The sequence below is a fragment of the Mesoplodon mirus genome (assembly GCF_964341445.2).
Source record: "Mesoplodon mirus genome assembly, chromosome: 1".
Lineage (NCBI taxonomy): Eukaryota > Metazoa > Chordata > Mammalia > Artiodactyla > Ziphiidae > Mesoplodon > Mesoplodon mirus.
The window spans coordinates 217,816,495-217,840,315 of record NC_138976.1 but is presented as its reverse complement, the minus strand read 5'-3'; the positions used below and the strand labels follow the sequence as shown (position 1 = coordinate 217,840,315).

The 23,821-nt window shown below is 55.4% G+C and overlaps 1 protein-coding gene across 1 annotated transcript in view; it reads left to right on the top strand.

Moving 5' to 3' along the window:
* The window catches only part of PEBP4 (phosphatidylethanolamine binding protein 4), a 217,760-nt gene extending 195,426 nt beyond the window's left edge, over window positions 1–22,334 (top strand). Inside the window, exons 4-6 of the mRNA XM_082622169.1 lie at window positions 7,712–7,757; window positions 10,193–10,306; window positions 21,995–22,334. Coding sequence (XP_082478295.1) covers window positions 7,712–7,757; window positions 10,193–10,306; window positions 21,995–22,146 — 312 coding nt within the window. The 3' untranslated portion in view covers window positions 22,147–22,334. The remainder of the gene's footprint in view (window positions 1–7,711; window positions 7,758–10,192; window positions 10,307–21,994) is intronic.
* The last annotated feature ends 1,487 nt before the right edge of the window (window positions 22,335–23,821 follow it).

Here is a 23,821-nt window from a genome sequence, read left to right as displayed (position 1 = left end):
GGCTCAAAGCTGGCACTTGCGTGATGAAAAGCTTTGGGACCCAGACGCAAAGAAGAGAGCCCTGGTGTTCTCAGGGCAGCTATCTCTGTGCAGAATGATCCAGGGCATTCTTTTTCTTTCCAGTTATTTTCTTCTGTGTTTTAAATTTTTTCTCCAATGAACATGCTGTCCTTTAATGATCTAAAACGGAAAATGTTATGGTTTGTAAAAGGGATGGGTTGGCGTTCGGGGGTCCCAGGCACACCTGCTCGGAGTGAGGCCATGGTCGCAGGGTTCGGCTCCATCCAGCCCTGACCTGCCACATATGGGCAGTGTCCCAAAGCCTGACCCCACCCAGATTTGTTCTTGACCGGAGAGGCAGCTGACCAATCCCCTTTGATGATGCTCCTGGGATACAGTTGCTGAGCATTTGGAAGACAGAAAGAGTCTTGCCTGGGGTCTGTGAGCCCAAAGTTTGGTTTGCTGATGGCTGCAATTCTCAGAAATCAGAAGCACTGCCTGCCATTCAAGCCTAACCCCAGCCTACATTTCCAGCCTCAACTTGAGCTTCTTCCAGACCCACCTGTTCTTGTCACACCTTGCTGACATATTTATAGATTGCTTATGCAGTTTCCTCAACGTAAACTGCCCCTCCCCTCCCTATCCTGTCCACTGGAAAACTGGAAAACTCTTACATACCCTTCAAAGCCCAGATCGAGTACAGCCTCCTTTTAGTAGCTTTCCCTGATTACTACCCCCAAGCAATTACAATTTCCTTCCTCTCTGCTCCTTCAACATTTCCTATAGACTGCAATTATTTAGACCTATAATACAGTTATTTCTTTATTGATGTATCTGCCCCACTAGACCATGAGTTCCTCAATACCATAAAAAGTGTCTTAATTCATATTTCTTATTTTCGATTTCACAGGGGTTCTCATTAATTGATTCATTTATCTCCCCATCTCCCCAACCATCATGCCTCGGGGCTAACCCTATGCTAGATACTGTCACATACACACAGGTGCAAGACACGGTGGCTTATTTGGGAACCACTCGCACCTCCATATGGCCTGGAGCAAAGGGCTTAGACAACCTGTACCTGTTAGACCACAAGCAACCTTGACCCTGGCCTTGGGAAATCTTGCCTCTTCACTCAGTGCTGTGGAGAGTGGTGAAGCTCCTTCCATCTGGGTAACTACTTACGCCAAGAAGCAGACCAGCAACATCCCACCTCAACCCAACTCATTTTGGCATCTGGAGACCCAGGGAAGTAACTGACTCCAGATCTGAAGCCAAACTAGGAATCAAAACCCAAGGGTCCTGTTGCCGGTTGGTGTCAAATACCAGAATCTGCTGGCCATTCATTGGCGTTTTCTAAAGATGGTGTAGTCCATCTTTAGAAAACGCCATGCAGGGGCTTCCCCGGTGGCGCAGTGGTTGAGAGTCCGCCTGCCAATGCAGGGGACGTGGGTTCGTGCCCCGGTCCGGGAAGATCTCACGTGCCGCGGAGCGGCTGGGCCCGTGAGCCATGGCCGCTGAGCCTGTGCGTCTGGAGCCTGTGCTCCGTAACGGGAGAGGCCATGGCAGTGAGAGGCCAGCGTACCGCAAAAAAAAAAAAAAAAAAAAAGAAAACGCCATGCAGTCCACCACCCATGAAGGTTCCAGGAGGAGACTATCAGATCTTTGATGTTGACACTTCTTGAGGGAAAACAGTGCACAAAATAATTGGCCATCCTACACCCTGGAGTCTGGAAGCACTTGGCTCCCAGAAGGGCTCACGTCTGTGCCTCCTTCTCACCACTTCCCACGGATTCCACTCCACCCACCTTGGTGGCCGGCCCCCCGTTTTCCCAGCCCCAGGGCCAAAAAGCAGGCCATAGGATTAATTGATTTTGCAGCCTTTCCCTTGGGGCAGGCACAGTCTCCGGGGCTGGGTCCTCTCCAGGTGGGTGTTAGGCGGCCCGGCAGCCGCAGCCCCTGGGGATCTCAGAGCCCAGGCGCTGTCAGTGCCTTCCACTTACTTACCCCTTGTGAAGTGCAGAATCCACAGATTGCTGGGGAGCACTTTCCAATCTTGTGCCTTTTCCTAGATCCTTTGCCACTTGGCAGCTTGCAGGCAGCTGTGTAAAACAGCAGGGAGCTTTCTCGTTTGGTGCCAGTGTCAGAGAGCCTGGAACTCTGTCCTATTTTCCCCATGTTCCCCCCAAGTTTTGCTTGCTGTTTTGCTCATTTCTCCCTCTGCTCTTCCTCGTCTCCACTACACCCTTCTGCGTCTCACCTTTCCAGTTCAGGACTCTCCCGATGCCCCCCACCCCACCCACCCAGAGATCAAAAAGTAAAACTGCCCACTCTGACTGAGGTTTGAAGCCAGGCAGGAGAAGTGATTACATCCGCCCGCCCAGATGGAAAGAGGTGGATGAAGACATTAAATCATCTCCCTGGCACTCAAGGAAATGTGCTGCTGCTCTCTGCTCGAGAGGTCAGCAAGCCCGAGCACCTGGGGCCTTCACGTAAGCCCAGGTGGGCGGGCAGTTGCCTGGAGGTAACTGAAGGGAAGTGAGGAAACTGGGCCAGCCTCCCAGCCAGGCCCAGTGCTGAGCCAGGCCCCTTTCCCACCCTCCAGACCTCACAATCCAAATCTTACCTAAGGGGTTCCCCAGCCTGGGGGAGGGGCATCTCTGGACCCTTCATTCTCAGGGAATGTAGCTCTCTGGCTGTCCCCAAGGGGACAAGAAATGAAAGATCGAGGTGACTTTCATCTAGTTGGCTCATCTGTTTGTGGTTTTCCAAGGGCTTAATATATCAGAGACCAATTCTGTCAGGGAACTCTAGGGTCTGGCCCGGGAGGGCAGAAGGGTCCAGGTCCAGACAGCAGCAGTGAGGTCTCATCAGAAGAGGCCAGGACCAAGAGTCAGCTACCTAGGACACCTTGGACAAAGCCTTCACTCATCTCTCCATTCATCCCACAGATGTTTATTGGACCCTTACTGTCTTAGCTTGGGGTCCCCCAGAAGCAGAGCCTGAGACAAGGATATCAGTACAAGTAGTTTATTTTGAAGGGGACACGAGAGAGCACCAGTAAGGCAGTGGGTAAGACAGGAAAAGGAAGTCACCCAAGGAAGGTTCATGAGCAAACAAGTTCCACTGGGGATACCTGGAGCACTTACACACCAGTTCCCATCAGCCATTGGTTAAGAGCTGTTGCCGGGGGACATTAACGCTCCAGCACATCTGCCCTAATGCACAGGGGGTGAAGTGAGCTCGAGAGGCCAGTGCTGGCCCAGGGACCAGGAGAAGCAGATTGAAAGTGGAGCTGGTGAGCCAGGGGATGGGCCAGGGCATGGACAACATCTACTACCCCCACTATGTGCAAAGCATCCTAAGGGCTACAAAGATGAAAAAGATATAGTCCCTGACCTTGAGAAGCTGAAGCTTCTCTGGGTTTCTCTCCAGTCAAATGAGGAGACCGATCTCTGCCCGTCCCACACAAGGGCTGCTGTGAGATCCATCGGTTGGACAGTGACCTGGAGAATAAACCCTAAAAGCTCATTACAAATGTAGGATGGGGGGTCGGGGTGGGGGGCGGGCAGCTCCCAGCTTCCAGCACTGTGCTCTTTACTTGCTCTGAGACAAGCCACTCAGAACAACTCTGGTGCAACAGTCTGCATCACCCTGGTCCAAGAATGGAGTCGCTGTGATTCTCCGTTGAACCTCAACATTTCTTAAGCATCTCATGTGCCAGTTCCAAACTAGCTTAACAAGACCCAATGGGTTCTTTTTTATATATATATAAATTATTTTATTTTTATTTATTTTTGGCTGTGTTTGTCTTCGTTGCTGTGTGCGGGCTTTCTCTAGTGGTGGGGGCTACTCTTCCTTGCGGTGCGCGAGCTTCTCACTGCCGTGGCCTCTTTTGCTGCAGAACACGGGCCCTAGGCGCGTGGGCTTCGGTAGTTGCAGCACGCGGACTTAGTAGTTGCGGCTCGTGAGCCCTGGAGCGCAGGCTCAGTAGCTGTGGCACACGGGCTTAGCTGCTCTGCGGCATGTGGGATCTTCCTGGACCAGGGCTCGAACCCATGTCCCCTGCATTGGCAGGTGGATTCTTAACCACTGCGCCACCAGGGAAGCCAGCAATGGGTTCTTGAGGTGGGAGAGAGCTGGAAAAGAAATCTCACGTTCTATAAACCAGGAAGTTCCCAAAGGGTCCATAGAGTTGAGATTCTTCTCCGCAATTAGAATAATTTGTGCTAATTCCCATGCCAGGAAGCCCCGGACACACACATGCACGTGTACACACACGGATGCACACACGTATGCACACATGCACACATCGGGCACCAACTTCTAAGGGAAAGGAGAGACTATCTTATCTCCTGAGCGTGTAAGGGTCTGATTGAGCAATGTTGTGCCCCTTCCTCCCCTCTCCTTGCTAAGAGGGTGATGGGTATCGGGCTCCCCATTTCCAGAGGATGCTGATAAGGAAAGGAGTTGCCTTCCCAAGGCCAGCCAGTCCCTGTGTCTTAGAAGGGCCCAGGACATCCTCCCAAAGCACACTGACCAAACTGTCCTGATTCCTGAAAAACCCATCCTGGGCTTCTCAGTGGTCTTGAGGATTAGAAATCCAACTACTTTTGTACCGTTTGTCATTTCGGTCATTATTTCCTTTTTTAAATCAGCATTTAGACAGGTTCCTTTTGAAAATGTCCACCTGTCTTAGCTATAGTAAGGGAAAGGAAATCTTGTCTGTGCCCGGGGCCCAAGAGGAGCAGCGTACCTGGGGGCTGGGGAGGGGGTGGCGGTGAGGCAGCCCTTCCCCTCCTGAGGCTCTCCTGCTAAAGCTCTGCTCTGCTCAGACTTGACAGGTATGGGGTCTGGTCCTCAAATGCCGGGCTCATCGCCACTCTCAGGGCACTTCCCTCAGCCCAGTCTCCCTGGGAAGTGCTCTGAACGATAGATTTCCCCCTCTTGCCTTCCAAATGTCCCTGAATCTCTCCCGTCCCCAGAGGTTTCCAGCTTTCTAAAGTGACTTCAGGCTACATGGGACACTCCAAGTCATGAAGATGTTTTAGGAGACCTCACGCTTTCACAGGGGGTGAGGGGAAAGGTAGGCCACTTCCACAGCAGCCCCAGCCCTCTGGGTAATAACTGTGTAAGTTAATAATGGTCTTCCCCAAAACACCTCCTAGAGGAGGGATGGGATTGTCATGATGCCCTAGAAGAGGCACAGGTCAGCCCTGCAGGTCCAAGGTTGAAGGGCCCGGGGCCCCCTTCTCCTGGAACATTCTGGAATTCTCCCACTCACTGCTCGTGAGGCTCTGGACAAGTCGTCTGACCTTGGGGACTCAACTTTCTCCCCCTTTGGATTTAGTTTCCTAAGCCCCCCACCAGGTATTGATTCTGTGGTAGAAATTTTAGGCCCCCAAGGACAGACCAGGGAGGGAATATTTATGGCCCAGAGGGAGCTTCGCCAATATTCAGCCCAATGCGGGTACGTACCAGCCGTGCTGACCGCACTCAGGGGGCCCTTCTACGGCCTGGTCCTTCCCCAGAGCCTTCCCTCTGTGCTCTTCCTTCCAGCAAGGACCAGCCCCTGTCCATGGGACAAGCTCCGGAGAGACCCTAAAGGTTCTCAAGGCCATCAGTGCCCTGTGCTCAGGGCCCGGCGGCAGCTGCCTCAGCTGAGCTCAGGGGCAGCGGGCAGGGGAAGGCGGGCAGGCAGGGCCGCCAGCTCTACTGACGAATCCAAGGGTTTGCGTGTGTCTTTGCCAAGCTGGCCCCAGTCGGGGAGAAAAGAGTCCCCAGAGTGAAAGGGAGGGCCGGAGAGCCTCTCCACCCTGAGCAAGGCTCCCATCAGACTTTCCACACTGCTCTGACCTCACGGGCCCAGGGCCCATCCGCACCCTCAAACCCCCCCTGCGCTCACACCAGGAGAGAGGCCTGTTTATCAGTCTGGGTGGGACCGGAGCCGTGGGGAATTGAAAAGAAACAGCCAGCTTAGGTTGCTATTGTTTTGTTTAAACAAACCGCTGGCCGGGATGACTTGGAAAGGAATGAGGGGGAGGCTGGGAGCGCAGAGGAGGCCGGGCTGGGCTGGGCTGGGCTTCCCTGGCCTCAGCCCCCATCCCCCCATCTCTCAGTCTTGCTAGGGTGGCCAGAGACCTATTTGGGGAGAGTGGCTGCCAGGCCTAGGGCCCTCCCCGCCTCTCCTGGGAGACAAGGGTGTCCAGGGGAGGGGCCTCTGTGCCCCCCCGCCCCATCCTGGCACCCCAGGGCCCCCTGGCCACACCCCGGCCTGATACTGAGGGGAAGGGGGCTGTGCTGGGAAGGCCAGGCAGAGGGCGCGCGCTCTGCTGCATCTGACGGGCTCCTGCATGCTCCTGAGCAGGGGGAGGGAAGGGGCAGGGATGTCAAAGGACGTGAAGGAAACAGAGGGAGGGGGGCTCAAAGTGGGGGGGGTCCATCCTTCTGCAGTCTCCTGCCCCTTACTCCAACCAAAGGTAACCTAGATGGACACAGAGGAGCCTGGGGGAGAGGGACTTTCTGGCAAAAAAGGCCCGAAGTGAGAACAGCCGGAGGGCAGGCTGCAGCCTAAAGGGGAGAATGGGTGGCGGGGAGGCTCTGGAATGGGGGAGGGGCTTACATTTGGTAAAAAGTCAACCACACTAGGGTTTGGGCCACCCAGGTGACTCTGAGAATCTCCACAGAGAATTGCGAAGAAACCTCATGCTCCCCCATCCCCGTCGCCCCCCATCTCCACCCTGAGCACCTCTCTCGAGGGGAAGGAACCGGGGCTGCACCACAAGGGCTCAGTGGAAGGGTGGCCAGGGCACACTTAGGTGTTGGCAGAATCAGTGAAGAGCCGCGCTAATCACCATCATTAAGGCTATAAAACCCCACACCTAGGGGCCACAGGACTCCCTGGCGTGGCCCCGGGGCCCTGAGCTGTGGCCCAAAACCAGGGCCCCAGCTCCAGTGCCTTTCATCTGAGCATCTCCCGGTCCTGCACAAACAGTAATTAGCACCCGCCCCCCGGGATCACCTCATGATCCCACAGACACTGAGCAGAGGGGAGAAGGGAGGGAAGGGGGAGGAAGAGAAAGAGGGAAACTGAGGCTGTCCCACCGGCCCCGGGTGGTGGGCTGAGTCCGGTCGAGGCTGGGGGAAGTAGCTGCCTCAGAATCAAGCAGTCCGGCCTCCTCCGGCCCTTCCTTGCCCTTCTGGCTGCTCAGGCAGCCGTTGGCCGAGTATTCTGAAGGCCCCAAAGAGAACCCGAGAGGATGGGCAAGCAGTGAGGATGGTCAGCCCCGCCCTAGGTCTCACCAGACCCCACAGGCCCCAGAGGTGTGTCCTGGACCCAGCCTGGGGGCCCAGATGGTGAGAGTGGGGCAGCCCTTCTGGAAGGGTCCTGTCAGGCTCTCCAGAGATCAGGGGTCCATCCCTCACCACCAGGCCACCCTCAGCAATGTCTGCACCTGTCCTCTCTCCCCAGACCCCCAAGGCACCATTCCAAACCCCGCGGCCCGTTCTGGCAGCCTCCCCCAGGACACCATTCCAAACCCCACGGCCCGTTCTGGCAGCGTCCCCCAGGACAGCCAGACTTCTTCCTCCTCTTCCAGCCTCCTCCCTCCGAGAGAAAGAACTCGGCAGGGCCCACCTGGACTAAATGTGATGGCATGGCCTCCTGCTGCCCCAGGAGTAACCCTCGCCTGTGCCTGTCTCTTATTTTCAGGGCGCTGACATGAAGAAAGGGAAGATTCAGGGCCAGGAGTTATCACGTGAGTATGACCCTCCAGCGCCCCTTCCCCCAGCCAGGGCAGTGGGGGTGATCACAAGAATCACAGCAATACAACTTTATGTGGACGCTTCACAGTGTGCAAAGCGCTCAGCCAACAGTTTACTTAGACGTTCTGATCTTATCTTCACAACTGCCTTTTAAGGTCGCTGCCATCAATATCTCCATTTTAAAGAGAAGGAAACTGAGGCACAGAACCACCTGCCCCATGTCACACAACCAGTAAGGGATGGAGCCCACAGTAACCTGCAGGGCTCTGCTGGGAGAAAACCCAGCACTAGAACCGCCCCCCCTCCATGGGATTGGCAGGTAGCTCTCTCCCCTCTGCCCCCCCCATCTCGTTCCCCTGCCCCAGTCCCACCGTGTGGTCGCGAGTGGCTGCGTGGACCTCCTTTTTCTCTGATGCCCTCCTCTTCCCACCCCGTTCTCACCATCAGCTCCCCACCTCCCCTCCCTCTGGGATCCCGCCAGCAAGGGCACGCCCTCCACTCAACTTGAAGGGGATGCTCAGGTGGTAAGCTGGCCTCTGGCAAAGGGTTGAGCAAGAAAAACCAACTGAGGGCTTCCCTGGTGGCGCAGTGGTTGAGCATCTGCCTGCCGATGCAAGAGACACGGGTTCGTGCCCTGGACCGGGAAGATCCCGCATGCCGTGGAGCGGCTGGGCCCATGAGCCATGGCTGCTGAGCCTGCGCGTCCGGAGCCTGTGCTCCGCAACGGGAGAGGCCACAACAGTGAGAGGCCCGCGTACCGCAAAAAAAAACAAAAGAAAAGAAAGAAAGAAAAACCAACCGAGCATCATGGTTCCATAAAGCAACGCGGACTCGGGCACCAGATGGGCCTGGATTCAAAGCCCAGCTCCACCACTGACCGTCGGCCTGACTTCACCTCTCAGAGCCTCAGTTTCCTCATCCAGAAAATGGCCGTGACACTTACCAAGTTGTGGTGAAGATTAGGGAGATGTCACAGGGAAAGCACTTAGCCAGGACCTGGCCCCGAGACGTGGCTCAACAAGTGTGTGCCCCTTCCCTTTCTCCTCATCCCTACTTCTGGAGGGAGACCTCTTCAGGAAAGCCCTAGTAAGATGGGGTTGCGTCTCTATCTCCCCCGAGGATAAATTATCAGCTGCATAGAACCACTGAGTTCCCTCACTGGTTGGCAGTGTTTGTAAAAAAGCATCCGTTTACCCACATGTACACACACGCTGACAGAGACCCTCCAAAACAGCCTCAGCTCCCATGCCCATCAGCTCTGCCAACACCTGCACCCACCCCAGCGTAGACCCCAATTCACACAAATTCACATGGCTCCTGGCACACCCTGTGCTGTTCTCATTCTGCAGGCGTGGACGCACGCACACACACACACACACACACACACATGCATCTGCTCTGCAATGCAAAAACCCAGGGAGAAATGAATAGTCAGGAATTCCCCTGGCTGTGGGCACTCCGGAGGCCCCAGTGGCCAGAAGTGCACCACGAGGAACGCTTCCACAGCTCTGAGCAGCAAGTGGCTCTTGTCTAACGATCAGGAGAGGGAGGTGGCCACAGTGTACCCATACTCCCTCCCCCAGCATCCTCCTTGCAAGCACTTCATCCCCACCCACCCCCAGGAAGATGCTTGGCTCCTTGGAAAGGGAGATGAAGGGAGTAAAGGGGGGGAGGAAGAGGCCCACATTTTTGGAAGGAGGCCCAGCTGGAATGGCCCGCAAAAGTCGGCCTGCAAAACCCCAAGGCCCTGCATAGACTTGGGGGAAGGATGAGAGATGTCCCCACCCCGCTTCTCCCCCGAAAAAGAGTACCTCCCGCACAAAGGGCGAAAGGAAGGGAGGTAGGCATTCTCCTCCGGAAGAGCCTGCGTCGGCTCCCGGCGCCCCGAGCACCCAGATCCTACAGCTTCCATGATCAAACCTTTGAACCGAGTCCCACCCACCCCCATAACCACTTCCAGATCCTCCGGATCCAGCCAAGAAATTGGCTTCTTTGGGGATTGAGTTCATAAGGAAATGCTGAAAAAATAAATAAAAATCCCCTGCCAAAAACACTCGCAGAGGAAGATGAGTTTCTCTTGAGGGAGGACATCCATCAGGACAGACTAAAGCAAAAAAAACGCCAACACCCGCTGGCCCAGAAAGGCCCAAGAGCCCGGCTAGCACCCAAGAGCCCAGCTAACACCCAAGACCTTCAACCAGCCCACACCTCCTCCTCCCGCCACCCCAGATAATGTGCTTCTTAAATGAAGCTGCTGAAGATGAGATCCTGCCAAAGATAAATCCTAATGGTTTGCAGTGGGTGGGAGCCCAGGAGGGGTCCATGAAAAGGACCAAGAATGATTCTCTTTCCCCCTGCCCAGAATAGCCAGGAACCCCTGGGTACTTTGGAATGTGGGGCCCACCCTCTCTCGTTTTCCTACCCACAGCCTACCAGCCTCCTTCCCCACCAGCACAAAGTGGCTTCCATCGCTACCAGTTCTTCGTCTATCTTCAGGAAGGAAAGACCATCTCTCTCCTTCCTAAAGAAAACAAAACTCGAGGTAAGGCCTTCCCATCCTTCAAAGCCAGGATGAATTCTGGGGTGGAAGTGAATGCTTTGTGCATTCATGGGGAAGTCAGGACCTTGACCATACCCATGAGCCTTGGAGGTGGAGTCAAAGGGTGGTGTTTCTTGAGAATAAACCGGGATGAGTGTCTTCAAAGAGATGTTGGCATCAGATATGGTCTCCCCCTAGAAGCAAGTTCCATCATCCTAGATGGTGGCTTCAGCGGGGTGGGTGGATCTATAAGGCAGGGTAACAAAGGGAGTAACTGGAGCCTAAGAGAGAAGCATCTCCCCCAGTAGTTTCTTTCTTTTTTTTTTAAATTAATTTATTTATTTTCAGTTGCATTGGGTCTTCTTGCTGAGCGCGTGGGCTTTCTCTAGTTGCTCAAGCGGGGGCTACTCTTCATTGCAGTGCACAGGCTTCTCACTGTGGTGGCTTCTCTTGTTGCGGAGCACGGGCTCTAGGTGCACAGGCTTCACTAGTTGTGGTACGCGGGCTCAGTAGTTGTGGCGTGAGGACCTAGCCACTCTGCGGCATGTGGGACCTTCCCAGACCAGGGCTCGAACCCGTGTCCCCTGCATTGGCAAGCGGATTCTTAACCACTGCACCACCAGGGAAGCCCTCCCCCAGTAGTTTCAAACGGCATGTGCAGGCAGCTACCCCACACCACTTCTGCAGGCAATTGTACCCTATAGTTGAGTCTGATCTAGGCAAGAGGGCCATGGAATGCCACCCTGCCAGTCTGTCTTCATTGGTCATTAATTGCTCTGTGCCATCTCAGTGGTGGGGTGAAGACTTCCCTGGCCATGCCCCCTCCACTGGCTTCTCTGAAGAGCCCTCCTGGCACTCTTCAGAGGACCCATTTCTCATAGCTTCCCAATGGCTAACCCAGGCTGCTTGGCCTTGGTCCTCCTACCACCAGAGCTGGGGAGCTGGGGAGCCCAGGACACCTGGCTCCTGCAATGCCGATGCCACAGGTGACTCACCTGACCCTGTGTGGGCCATGCCCCCTCTCTGAGCCTTAGGTTTCTCTTCAGGAAAGTGGGAAATATAGTAATCCTTGTGCACTCTATGACCCACCCCACCTCCCTCCCCCCAGATAAGGGAAGGAAGAGAATGTGGAATGCACAAATGCCAACTTGGGAGCACAAAGGGCACATCCCCCAGGCTGACAGGAGGGTGGGTGGGTGTCATCAGCCATTTCCTCTTACCCAGTGACCCTAACCAACCTCCACCCACTGGGAAGCCGGAGAAGGTACTGTTACAAGCCTACTGCCCCAGGCCCCGGAGGAGAGGAGGGGAGCGTGGACCCCTTCAGATGTGCTGAGCAGGGGCCACCAATCACAGGAGGCTCTGGACTGCCTTAGAAGCGGAGTTGGTGCAACATTTCCACTGGTGAACCTTCCCCCAGATGCCCCCAGCACCTTGCCAATCTGTAAATCTGTTTAAATGGCTCTTCCAAAGACACACTTTCAAGTCTGGATACAAAGAGAGAAAGGAAAGAAATATGTATCTTGCCCAGGCGAAGATCAGTTTCTCCAATTCCCTGGGTCCCCGTCTCATCATGAAGCCCCTTCCGCCAGTCCAAGCACTGTGATCTCCGGGGGCTGGAAACTAGCACCTCAGCCCATGATGCTTCCCCACACGTGTGGGAGTCGCATAAACTAGGGCAGTACCTCCGAGCACCATGTTAAATGTCAGGGTCACAACAGTCCCCTGAAGGCGCCTCCACAGGACCGAGTGCTCTCGGAGGGCGGGATGGAGGGGGAAGGAGCGTTAGGTGATGCCTGGAGGAGCAGTGAAAGGGGCAGAGGAGGAAAAGGGGTGTGTGCACCAGAGACATTTTCCACCCCTGCCATGGCTCGTCCTCCCGAGCCATGGATGCTTTTCCTATGATATCAACAGCAGGCAGGGAAGCTGGAAACCCATCGGGCCTGAAACTCATTATTAGTCCCTGTGGATCTTCGCCCAAACTACGGTTTGTCGTGCACTCCCATGGCCACCCCCCTTCCATCTACATGAAAACTTAGGAACCGGACTTGCCCCTGGGCAGAGTCCCTTTGGCTTCCATGCTGTTTCGTTTGCTGCCAGAAATGGAGATGATAAAATTATTCTCATGGATGAAAGCTCTGGCCGGGTTTCCAGCCATACCACATGATGCCTTCCATGCACCCCGTACTAAGGGCTTTGGAGAGAACACAATCCAGGGCACAGGGAAAGTTCCCTGCCTTCAAGGGGCTTACAATCTCCTTTGGAAACACTTAAATAATGATTCAGAGCAGCGTATAATTAAGCACTTAATTGTGTTTCTGGCTGTACGGACAACTGGAGATCACGTGGACTTAGGGACAGTCCTGTCCCTTCCCAGGATCCCTTTTCCTCCAGGATGACACACCCTCTTCAGCCAAGAAGAGTGAAAGGTATTTTACTGCAAGGTGAGGAAATGTTGATTTCCAGTCTCTAGCTAGTGATTTGACTTTTAAGCAAGTCAGCTAATATCTCTGGGCCTGTTTCCTCATCTAGAAAATGAGGGGTTGGATCTAGATGATCTACAAATCCATATGATCCTGAGGCTACTTGGAGGAGGCCGGGCGTGGGCCAGGTCCTGGAGAAGGAAGAGATGTGAATCCTTGAGTGAAGGAAAAAGGGAGCTCTGGGCTGGGGAAACTGCAGAGGCAAAGATTGTTTTAAAAAGTGAGAAGGAGGCCCCCTGTGATGGTTATGAAAGGAGAAAGTGGGAGGAGGCTGTGGAGGCTCTCAGAAGCTCGGCACAGGTGTGACTTTGGTGGGTGCCTTGGAGAGCTGCTGGAGATTGCCCGTGGGAGAAGTAACATGCAAAAGCCACTCTTTAGAGATGACGGCACTGGAGTGGTAGGCAGGATGGACCAGAGCGAGAGGACAGGAGGCCTCCAGAGGCCTAGAGACGTGTGGTGTGGATGAACCCAAGGGGCGACTGTAACAGCAGAAGCAGCCTATGCGCAATGGCGGCATTCCAAAGGCCTTGGTGGTCTCTGAAGCACCTGCATGGTGCTGGGGGGTCTCCAGGTGCCCCAGGCTGGACCAGCACTCAAGAGACCAGGATGAGAAGCCCTGAAAAGAAATATGGACCCTGGGGCTTACTCTGATCTAGTTTTCTTTCCATGGAGGGAGGTGGGGAGTCCAAGGGTATGCATGCCATAGCCAGCCTTGGTTAGGGGACCCCTGGATGAACAAGCAGGAGCAATGTCCAGAGGCTGCAGGAGAGAGGTCAGTATGCAGGAACCCAGCTAGAAGGGCACCCATGGATGACGGTTAACTTGACCCAGTCCTGTGGGGTTGCCTCTCTCTCTGGGACTTAGTCGTGTATGACAAGTTTAGGATGAGAAGGGAGCATGAGATTATTCTCATTGAACTTGTATGACTGTGTTGGGGCTCGGCGTGGGGGAGGTGGAATTGCTCAGAACCGGGGGCTGAAACCCTCTCCAGGATTCCTCTTTGTCCTGTGACCCCCGGATGACATACAAGGGGTCAGCAAATGGAAGATCTTGACATTCAAACTCTCACCATGTGACCTTGGACAAGCCACCTCACAACCCTGGGCCTCAATTTCTCCATCATCAAGACTAGGGGTTGGACTAATTGGTCTACCAGTGAATGACCCTGAACAGATTTGCTCCCAGCTCACCGAGCTCTCCCACCTTGAAGTTCTGCCAGATAAATTAGGGTGTGACTCACCCTACCAACCCCACACGCTTTTGAGTAGAGGTCTTCAATCAGATACGGGGCCACCGGGACCACAGCAGGGACCTTGGAAGAGGATTTGGAGCTACCTTGCTCCTAGTTTATAAAATCCTGCCTTTCAAATCCACAGCTCCTTCCTCCCCGTGCCATTTTCCCCACCACGCTTGGCATGGTTCACCAATGCCCTCTGCGTTCATTCAGATGACGCTAAGTGTCAAGTATGCGTGAGGCCCCATTCTAGGTGCTGTGGGTACAGAAGTACATCCCTGCTGCCGTGGATGTATGGAGTCACCTGGTGTAGCTCTGCAGATACTAGGAGTTCACAGAGAGAGTGGAGGGAGATAGCCACATAGCTTAAGCAAGACCACACCCCAAATGGGGGAGAACACTGAAGCCGACAGAACCTGAACTGGTGCCCTCTGACAAGGGCTGGCCCAGTTTCACTGACATTTGTCCCAGAGGCGACACTTCACCTTCCCAAATTCGGAGCTGGCATTATCTCGGGCCTGTAATACACTGGACTTGCACCCTTGACCTTCAAGTTAACTCCCCTCCCCCACGCCCAATCCCCCCCCCTCCCACCCTCCACACCCAAAGCCTAGAATCAGGCCTCTGGGCTCATCTGGGATTCACAATGGTTTCTCTACACATCTTCCTCACAGCAGCCTTGGATTTGTCCTCCAGACTTCCAGGTTCTAGAGGAACCAGCTGAATGCTTTGAGGGGCCATGTCTGAAGAGGGCCCACACTCACTGCGTTGGTTCACACCCTTCTGGACCACTCGCTGCCAGGATGCCCACTGACTCCTGCTTCTTCATTCACGTCAACCTGCCCGCCTTCTCACTCAACAGTTGATTTGCTTCTGCCGGCCGACCTGGGCAGAAGGTTTTCCCCCTTCCCCCAAACCGGCACTGCCTTCCCACCTTCAGGACACCAGTCCGTGGCGTCTTTCAAAACTACGCCACAGGGCCACCTTCTCTTAGTCGGTGACCCTACCCTGCCCTCTCCTGCTCCTCTCACAGGCTCACAAAACACCCTGTTGTACGCCCTCAGTCACCTGCTTTTCTCTCTTCTGTATTTCTTTACGTTTTTCTCTTGCCTGGGTCCCACTTCCACCATGAGACTAGAGAGATTCCTTGAGGGAAGAGCTCACCTCTATCTTTTCTTTTGGTTTTTTTTTAGTATTTATTTATTTATTTTTATTTTTTTGGCTGTGTCGAGTGTTAGTTGTGGCACGCGGAATCTTTCATTGCGGCACGCAGGCTCTTCGTTGCGGCGCGGGAGCTTCTCTCTAGTTGTGGCACGTGGGCTCCCTGACCAGGGATCGAACCCGTGTCCCCTGCACTGGAAGGCGGATTCTTTACCACTGGACCACCAAGGAAGTCCCCGAGCTCACCTCTGGTCTTACGTTCCCTTTTTTGCCACCTGTTTCTGGGCTCAGCCCACTGTGGACTTTATTTTATTTTTTTTTAAGATTTTTTTGATGCGGACCATTTTTAAAGTCTTTACTGAATTTGTTACAATATTGCTTCTGTTTTGTTTTCTGGTTTTTTGGCCCCAAGGCACGTGGGATCTTAGCTCCCCTACCAGGGATCGAACCTGCACCCCCGCACTAGAAGGCGAAGTCTTAACCACTGGACTGCCAGGGAAGTCCCCCACTGTGGACTTTGAATCAATGAATGTGTTTGTATAGGGGACACACCCACGTGTGCCCATTCAAACACACACACACACACACACACACGGATCTGCATATTCTCACACCCCACATTCACAAACACACCTCACGGTCAAGTTCCTTTAACACCTGCATAGGCAGCCGCTTCTGTGAGCACCGTGCCCGCAAATGACGATTTCGGTGTCCACATCCTGTCCTAACGCCGAGCCAGCGGGGCCGCGCATGCCCACCCTCTCTGCCAGCCTGCCCTGCCCCTCCTGGACCTGCCCCTTGCCCGACCGTGTGGGGTGGGCAGCACAGCTGCCACCGTTCCCCAGGGCAAAGGAGGAGACCAGAGCCCAGAGCAGTGAGTGGCTTGGCTGACCGAGGGTCTGCAGTTAATAGCAAGTTCACTTCCTTCTGCTTTCTGGGCAAGGCTCTTTGCAGCCGTTCACCCACATTCCCTCTCCCCCAACCCCGACCACCAGACTTCTGGGCCCTGGTGTGGGGACCGAGAGGGAGCAAAGCCGTCCCGCTGCCTTGGGTGGTCTTGGCGAGGCACCCACACACCCCTCCCCTGGAGGAGGGCTGTGGCCCAGCGCCGCATGGGGACCACAAGTCCCGGGAGCTGTGGTCTGTGCCATGCCTCACCTCAGCGCCTCGCCCAGGGGGGTCACGAGTCCGCGTCACGCTCCTCAAGGGTGAGCCAGGGGAATCCCCTCCGTGCCACAGCTCAATCCAGAAGCCTCTCCAAGGCCGTGAGTGAGCCCAGAACCGTGCCACAGAGCCAGGGCAGTTAACAGGCCACGCCAGGCTCGGTCTCGCCTCCCCAGGCTGGCCTCGGGGACCTGCAGAGGGACTGCTCCTTGCAGGATGGGATGGGGGGGCAGGGGGGCGGGCAGAGGAGGGTCCCTTGGCTCCGGACCAGGCAGCCAGAATCTGCTCCCCTGCACAGGCAGCTGAACTAAACAGCTTCTGGGCGAGCCACCCACCCACAGGGGTCAGAGAGGAGGGACAGGTGGAGACTTGCCACGCAGTGGGGTTGAAGTCCTGCTTGTGGCATCTAAAGGCCTGCGGGGCACCGTGGGTGGTTGAGATGAGGGGCGCCGTGGGGAAATGTTTGAAAGCACGGGCCGAGGCCATGAAGGCAGCCGAGCTCCAAGCAGCGTCAACAGTAGGAGGCATCGTGCAGAGGGACGGAGGCTGGGAGGAAATCCACCAGGCCTGGGGGCAGTGAGGGGAGACACAATGCAGGCCAAGCAGCAGGGAAGGGGACCCTGCCTGGAGACCAGCCCGACCCAAACACACACACAGCCCACTGCCAAACAGCCCCTCTTCCGCCCCCCATGACCTCCCATGGTGGTTCACCTGGCCAGGCCCCAGGAGCCCCGGGGCCCAGTCCCTGAGTCACTGTGTGGGCTTGTGTCAGGCAGCCCTCTTCTGCCTCCGAAGCGCCCCACCCACCTGGCAGAGCGGGTAGGACTGGGGGCCTGGCAGCGGCCCAGATGGGGCCAACCTGGGCAGCTCTCAGACAGGCGCCCTGGCTAGGAACCGCCTGCCATCTCCACAGGCCCCAGGCAGCCCTCTTCCAGAACATGCCCCAGTCGAGCCCAACATCAACTGCCCAAAGTTGTATTGAACAGATCATCGGGAAACCACAGATAATCCCCAAATTTCACCCATAACTCCAGCCAGCCGTCACCACCACCAAACGCTGGAATTGATAACTGGGGGCTAAATGGACCCTTTCGAGTCTCCACTCTTCTCGCTCCCTTCCCCACCTCTGCCCCCAGCCACAGGGCGGAGGGAGGAGGCCTGGGGGATCCACTTACTGGATAGTTAGGAATTGCACTTCCGCTCTCCAGCTCTCCTGGGTTCTCCTCTCCAGAGGCGTCAGGGGTAACCCCTCCCCACCTCGGAAAATCCCCCTGGCATCCCCCCCCAACCTCCCGCCAAAGTCAAAGTGGTCCCCTCGGCCCCAAGCCTCTCAAGCCAGCGGGATCAGCCCCTCAGCAAATATTCTCCAGAAGTAATTGGATGTGATGGAACGAGGCCTTTTCAGCTCCTGAGTGGAAGTCTCTGGATGTCATTTAATGGCACAAAAAATAAAAGGCTCGGGCCTCCCGCCCACCACCGCCAGGACATCATTAATCTCAGCAGAAAGGCATCAGCACTCCCATCACCGCAGCCAGCCCCACGAAGAGCCAGACAAATTACAGACCTGAGCCGGGCGCTCAGTGGGACGCTTATTAGGCTGGTGTTCAATTTTTATCTTTTCTTCAGGGCCACTGTCCCCTGCCAGGAAGCACTTGTGTCCCTGCACAGGGGGAGGGCAGGGGGAGGGCAGGAAAGAGCGTGGCTGCCTTGGTTAGACGCAACTCCAGGCCTGGGGTGACAGGGCGGCTCCAAGCCAGGTGCCAGGCACCGTGAGTCCCAGCAGAGGCTGAGGGGGCCCATCCAAAGGCTTAGAACCCCACCCCTTGTTCCCAGTCCACCCGAATGGGGGCCTCCCTCCCAGTGAGAGGGGGACACTTGAGGGCTCACTGAGGACCAGATGACAAGTCAGGTGGGAGCAAGGACACAAGGGAACGCTGTCCTGTGCTGTTGGAAGTCTTAAGAGCAGGCCTGCTGGAGAGACTCCAGGACCACTGCTGGGATAGGACCTCGTCTGCCAGGGCCGCACACTGTGCTGCTGGCTGAGGCCACCCTGCGAAGGCCTAGCTTCTTATTAGTCCATTGTTAGTTGTCCTATATTATAAACTCGTAGAGGGCAGGAGTGGCGCCTGGATAAAGCCACCCTCCCCCACGCCTGGCAGACCCCGGAAGCAGCTGTCAGTGTTGGGGGGCCTGGATCCCAGGGTCTGAGATTTCCCTTCCAGCTCAGAGCTTCTGAATTCTAGCCCAGGTGCTGTCTACCCAGCTCTCCCGAATCCTGGGGTGGCTGGGGGCTGCTAGACTGGGTGTAGCATCCCCCTTCTCAGTCTCTTGGATGCCTCTTAACCCTGATAGGCCCGATAGGGGTGGTCCAGCCCATGAGATGAGCCACTCCCAAGCAGTGGTAAGCCAGCCCCACAGATCTTGGAGGCTGGGGGTGAAGAGATGAACTGTTCAGGAGCTGCCCCAGGGCCATTCCCAAACATTCCAGCCTTGAAGTCCCCAGGACTCAAACTCAGAGGATGAGTCTCTATGAAGCCCCTCTCCCAGTGTCTCGTAGAGATCAGGCTCAGAACACCCCCTCCCCATGGCTTTAGATGAGGTGACCTCACTTTCCCTGCTCCCCGCCTCCGGGCCCAGGTCTGGAACATCTCTAACCTCTAACGTCTTCCCCATCAGTACCGACCAGTAAGTGAGCAAATGGCCTCTGCGTATGGTTTAGCTGGATGGAAGCAGCACCCCCGAGGGTTGTGCCGGGACCCACCCGAACATCATATGCGGTAACCCCGCCCTGAGGAGCCCAGGCCTCTGTGTTCCAGCCCCTGGCTCAGGATACACCCTCCTCCTTCCTCCCTGTGGCCGGAGGCCTCCTGCCACAGAGGCCTTTGAAGTGTACTCACCACCCCTGCCCTCATCCCAGGAAGAGCCCATCCAGGGTGGGTCCAGGGTACAAGGGGAGTGGCCTGAGCACAGGCAGCAGTGCCGCCCTCTTCCTGCATAGCAGCAGCCCCCCTGCAGCTCAAGGACTGGAGCAGTGCCATACAGGATGGGGCTTTCCACAGAAAGCGGTGACCGCAGAAGCCACAGCCTCCAAACTCCTCATCTCTCCCCACACAGCCCTGAGGGCCTGACTCACCCCTCTTCCTTCTAGAACTTGCACAGGGTCAGTTCCTCTTGCCCTCTGTGGCAGGAAACGGAGGTGTAAGGAGTCACAGCCAAGCCAGGGGTGGAGGCCGCAGAGGCTAGCAGCCAGGCGGCACTTGGGCCCCCTCTCTTGAGCGATGGGGTGGCTTTGCGGAACTGCCCAAGAAGCCCAAGGACCCCAGCGTTGTTGGAAACAGGACCCGGAAGGAGCTGCAAGGCCCCCAGGGCACTCCTAGCTCAATCAAGAGAGCAGACTGCTGGGAGAGGGGAGCAAGGTCTCCCTGGGTGCAGGGGATTTCTTTCCGTCAACTTGCTCTGATCTCGTGATGAGTTTCAATTCCCTCCCTGACACCCGGTTCCTTCCTGCCCTGCTCCGTGGGGAAGGCCCCCTTGTCCCCGTGCCCGCCATGCACCAGTTCACCCATGACCTTTTCCCTGGCATGCAGGCACACACACACGCACATATACAAGCATGCACACACGTGTGCACACACATACACACACACTTTCCCAGGGTCGTGTTACTACAATTCTTTTCCAGCCCGCTGGGTGCCCTGGGTGCAAAGGCTACAGCCAGGCGAGTACCTGCTCCCTCCTTTCTCCCTCCCTCCCTCCCTCCCATCCTAGTGGGAAATCCCCAGCTTTGGGTCCTACAGCCCAGCAGCAGCCCATCCCATGCAGCCCTTCCCCCAAGAGAACTCCCGAAGCACCTATTTTCTAGGCCCTCAAAGGCCCAATATGAATGCACAACCACATTCACAATTACAGCCAGATAAGACCTGAGGGAACCCGTAGAGGTCCTCTCCCCCATCCGTGCCCCTGAGAAGCTTCCGCACCAGAACCTGGTCTTGTTTCCCAAACCCTGGACCTCAGGCACCCTCAGCACCACCATCCCATCTGTGCACTCGGAATAAAAATAGTCTCCCCTTGTGAGGATTAAGTGAATATGTGTGGAGTCCCTAGAACTGTTCCTGGCACATAGGAAGCACTGTATCAGGGTTATTGCTATTATTATTATATTATCATTGTTTTGTTTCTTTGGTTTAAACATTGTCCTCTCCTTGAGACCATCTTTGAAATGCAAACAGCTGGGGGTGTGGGGGGGTGGCAGGTAGAGGGGGCTTGCCTTCTTCATTGCTAAAAATGGAGGTGGGTGCAGACCAAGGACCACAGGTGGGTAAAGAGGCGGCTCAGGGAGGAATCTAGGCTGCCAGCCCCTCAACTCCTGCTCTCCGTGTGTTAGCGATTACTGTTCTCCATTGGTTCAGGCTATATCAGCCGCTCCAGGCAGGCTCTACCCCTAGTACTCCCTCCAGCCAGGGAAGGCTGCTAGATTTTAGGGGAAAAAAAAACCGGGGGGCAGGCAGTGATGGTGGTAAATAAATAAATAAATAAATAAATAAATAAATAAATAAATAAATAAATACAGGATGCCCAATTCAATTTGCTGGTATAAGTATGGCCCTGGCAATATGTGGGACATACTTAACACTAACAGAGTATTCGTTGCTCCTCTGAAATTCAAGTTGAACTGGGCAACCTGTATTTTATCTGGCAGCCATCCACCGAGGGTGCCTGAGGTCCAGGGTTTGGGAAACAAGAGCATGGGACTACACCTCTGACCACCTCCCTCAGCCTCTCCCCCGTGCCTGGGGCCTCGCTCTCCTTGCCCTGCTGCTAGGCCTGTTCACACTTGTCCCAGAAGATGCACCTCCCCCTATGCCCCTGTGTTCTCTCCCCCTGAGGAGGCCCCCTCTGACCTGGGCACCCACTGGACTTCCCCAGGGTCCAGGCCGGGAACGTCTCACCCACACTCCGCTCCCCTCCGGGATCCGGGTCTTCAGGGCAGGGAGAAGCAGCCTGGCCATATGCCCTGCCTGTCACCTCTGCCACAGCCAGGGAAGGAACCCTGTCGCGCAAGGTCTCCTGGGACTCCGGGGTAGGTGGCAGGGCTTCTGGGGAGGAGATTGGAAGAACGGCAGAGACACTGCTGCCGAGCTCAGCCCCGGCAACTGGGCTGACCAGGTATGAAGAAAAGAAGCATTCAGTGTTATAAAGCAGAAACTAACACACCATTGTAAAGCAATTTTACTCTAATAAAGATGTTAAAAAAAAAAAAAAAAAAGCATTCAGGCCTCAGTCAGGAGAGCCTGCAGGAAAAGAGGGGTGGGTGGAGAAAGTGGGCAGCCAACCTGACTGGGCATTTCCTTAATGCGTACGAGTGAGAAGGCAGAGTTGTGCCAAATAAAGTCCTGGAGAAACCGACCAAAGGCCATCCCCGTTGTCCTCCAGGAAGCGTCCTTCCCAGACGCTGCTGACATCCAGAGGCTGCCCCTGCAGCCAGGAGCCAGAGGGCGCCCCCAGGCATCTGCTGCCCTCAGACCCATGGCCACGGCTGCCTCCTGCTCTCTCCACTCCCCACAGCTGGCCTCCCTCTCAGGCCCCTTCCAGCTCGGAAGTCCACGGTTCTCTCTCACTACTTCCCTGTTTGTCTGTTTGTCCTTCCAGGCTCTTGGAAAATGGACAGATTTCTGAGCCGCTTCCACCTGGGAGAACCTGAAGCCAGCACCCAGTTCATGACCCCAAATTACCAGGACACGCTAAACCACCAGGCTCCGGGAGGAAGCAGTGAGCCCGGGGACAAACCTGAACCGAGATAACTGCCCACCAGACCTCAGGCTTCACGTTGCAGGTGTGTGCATAGTGCTCACCACCCGTGGTCTGTGTATGGAACCCACTCCGGGTATGGAACCCTTTCTCTTCCGAATTAAACAAAAAAAAATCATCCAGGGCTTAATGGTTGGATGTTCTGTTTCCAAACCTGCCCTCCTTCTAAAACCAAGAGGAGGAAATCAATTGATGTTCAGCACTAGGGCCTGGGGCGTTCCTGTAAATGCACGTGGTGGGGGGCGGAAGTGGGGTGGGAAGGATGGACAGGCGGACGGGGGGCGGATCTCTAGCCCTGAACGATCACTGAGGCACTGTGTGACCTTGAGCAAGTCACTTATCCTCTCTAAAATTCTGCTTCCTCAGTTGTGAAATTGAGGGAGGAAGAGGCAGGGGGTGGTTGGTTTATCACCACATGGTCCTTTCCAGCTCTGACATTCATTTAACAAACATTGTCAGCACCTGGTATGTGCCTGACCTCCTGCCAGGTGCTGGGGTGACATGTATGACCAGGGCAGGCCCAACAGGAGGCTTGCTTCTTGGAGCTTCCAGACTACGACGGGAGGGCAAACTTTATCAGATGACCACAAGCAAATTCCAGCAAATGTGGCAAGTGTTATAAGGTGTAAAGGCGACGCGCTTTGTGATGAGGGGTGAGGGGTGGTAAAGGCTCAAAAAGCCCTCTTCTTGGGCTTCCCTGGTGGCACAGGGGTTAAGAATCCGCCTGCCAATACAGGGGACACGTGTTCGAGCCCTGGTCTGGGAAGATCCCACATGCCGCGGAGCAACTAAGCCCATGCGCCACAACTGCTGAGCCTGCGCTCTAGAGCCCACGAGCCACGACTACTGAAGCCCCTGTGCCTAGAGCCCAGGCTCCACAAGAGAAGCCACAGCAATGAGAAGCCCGCGCGCCGCAACAAGGAGTGGCCCCCGCTCGCCACAACTAGAGAAAGCCCGCGCACAGCAACAAAGACCCAGGGCAGCCAAAAGTAAATAAATAAAAAATAAAAATAAATAAAAGAAAGCTGCCTGCTGACTTAAAAAACAAAAACAAAAGCCCTCTTCTTCCTGAGGAAGTGATGTTTAACTTCAAGGCTGAGAAGTGGGGTAGGGGTTAATGACGAGTGGGGACAGGGGACAAAGAGGAGAAATGACACCTCCAAGCTCCTGTGGCCAATGGGGGCAATGAAAGGCCAAAATCATGGCCACCTGGACAGGTGGACAAAGACCAGAACCAGCCAGGCCTTGCCGCCATGTTCACGTTTTGGACTGTACCCTGAAAGCGATGGGGAATCATGGAATGATACGTAGACTGGAGGGGAGAAGGGATATCATCTGATTTATGCTCTTAGAAAGCTGTGAAGAAACACCTTGGTGTCTGCAAGGAGAGGGTTTTCAGCGTCTTGACTGCCCCTGGACGTTCTCTGAAGGTCTCTTGGCTTTCCCACCCAAAACCCCCTTGGAGGCACCTCTCTGCTACGGTCTCATTCATAGGCTAAACTCCCCTACCCTCAACTCCAGTCCCCTCAGCCCCACCCCTACCCCCTCAACAAGCCCCTCTGCTCAGTTTCCCTCCAAGAGTTAATTACTCCCCACCTCCTTGGCTAGAATACAGCAAGATGGGTGACTCATGCATGCAAAGCGCCTGAGATCCCCAGATGAAAGGGG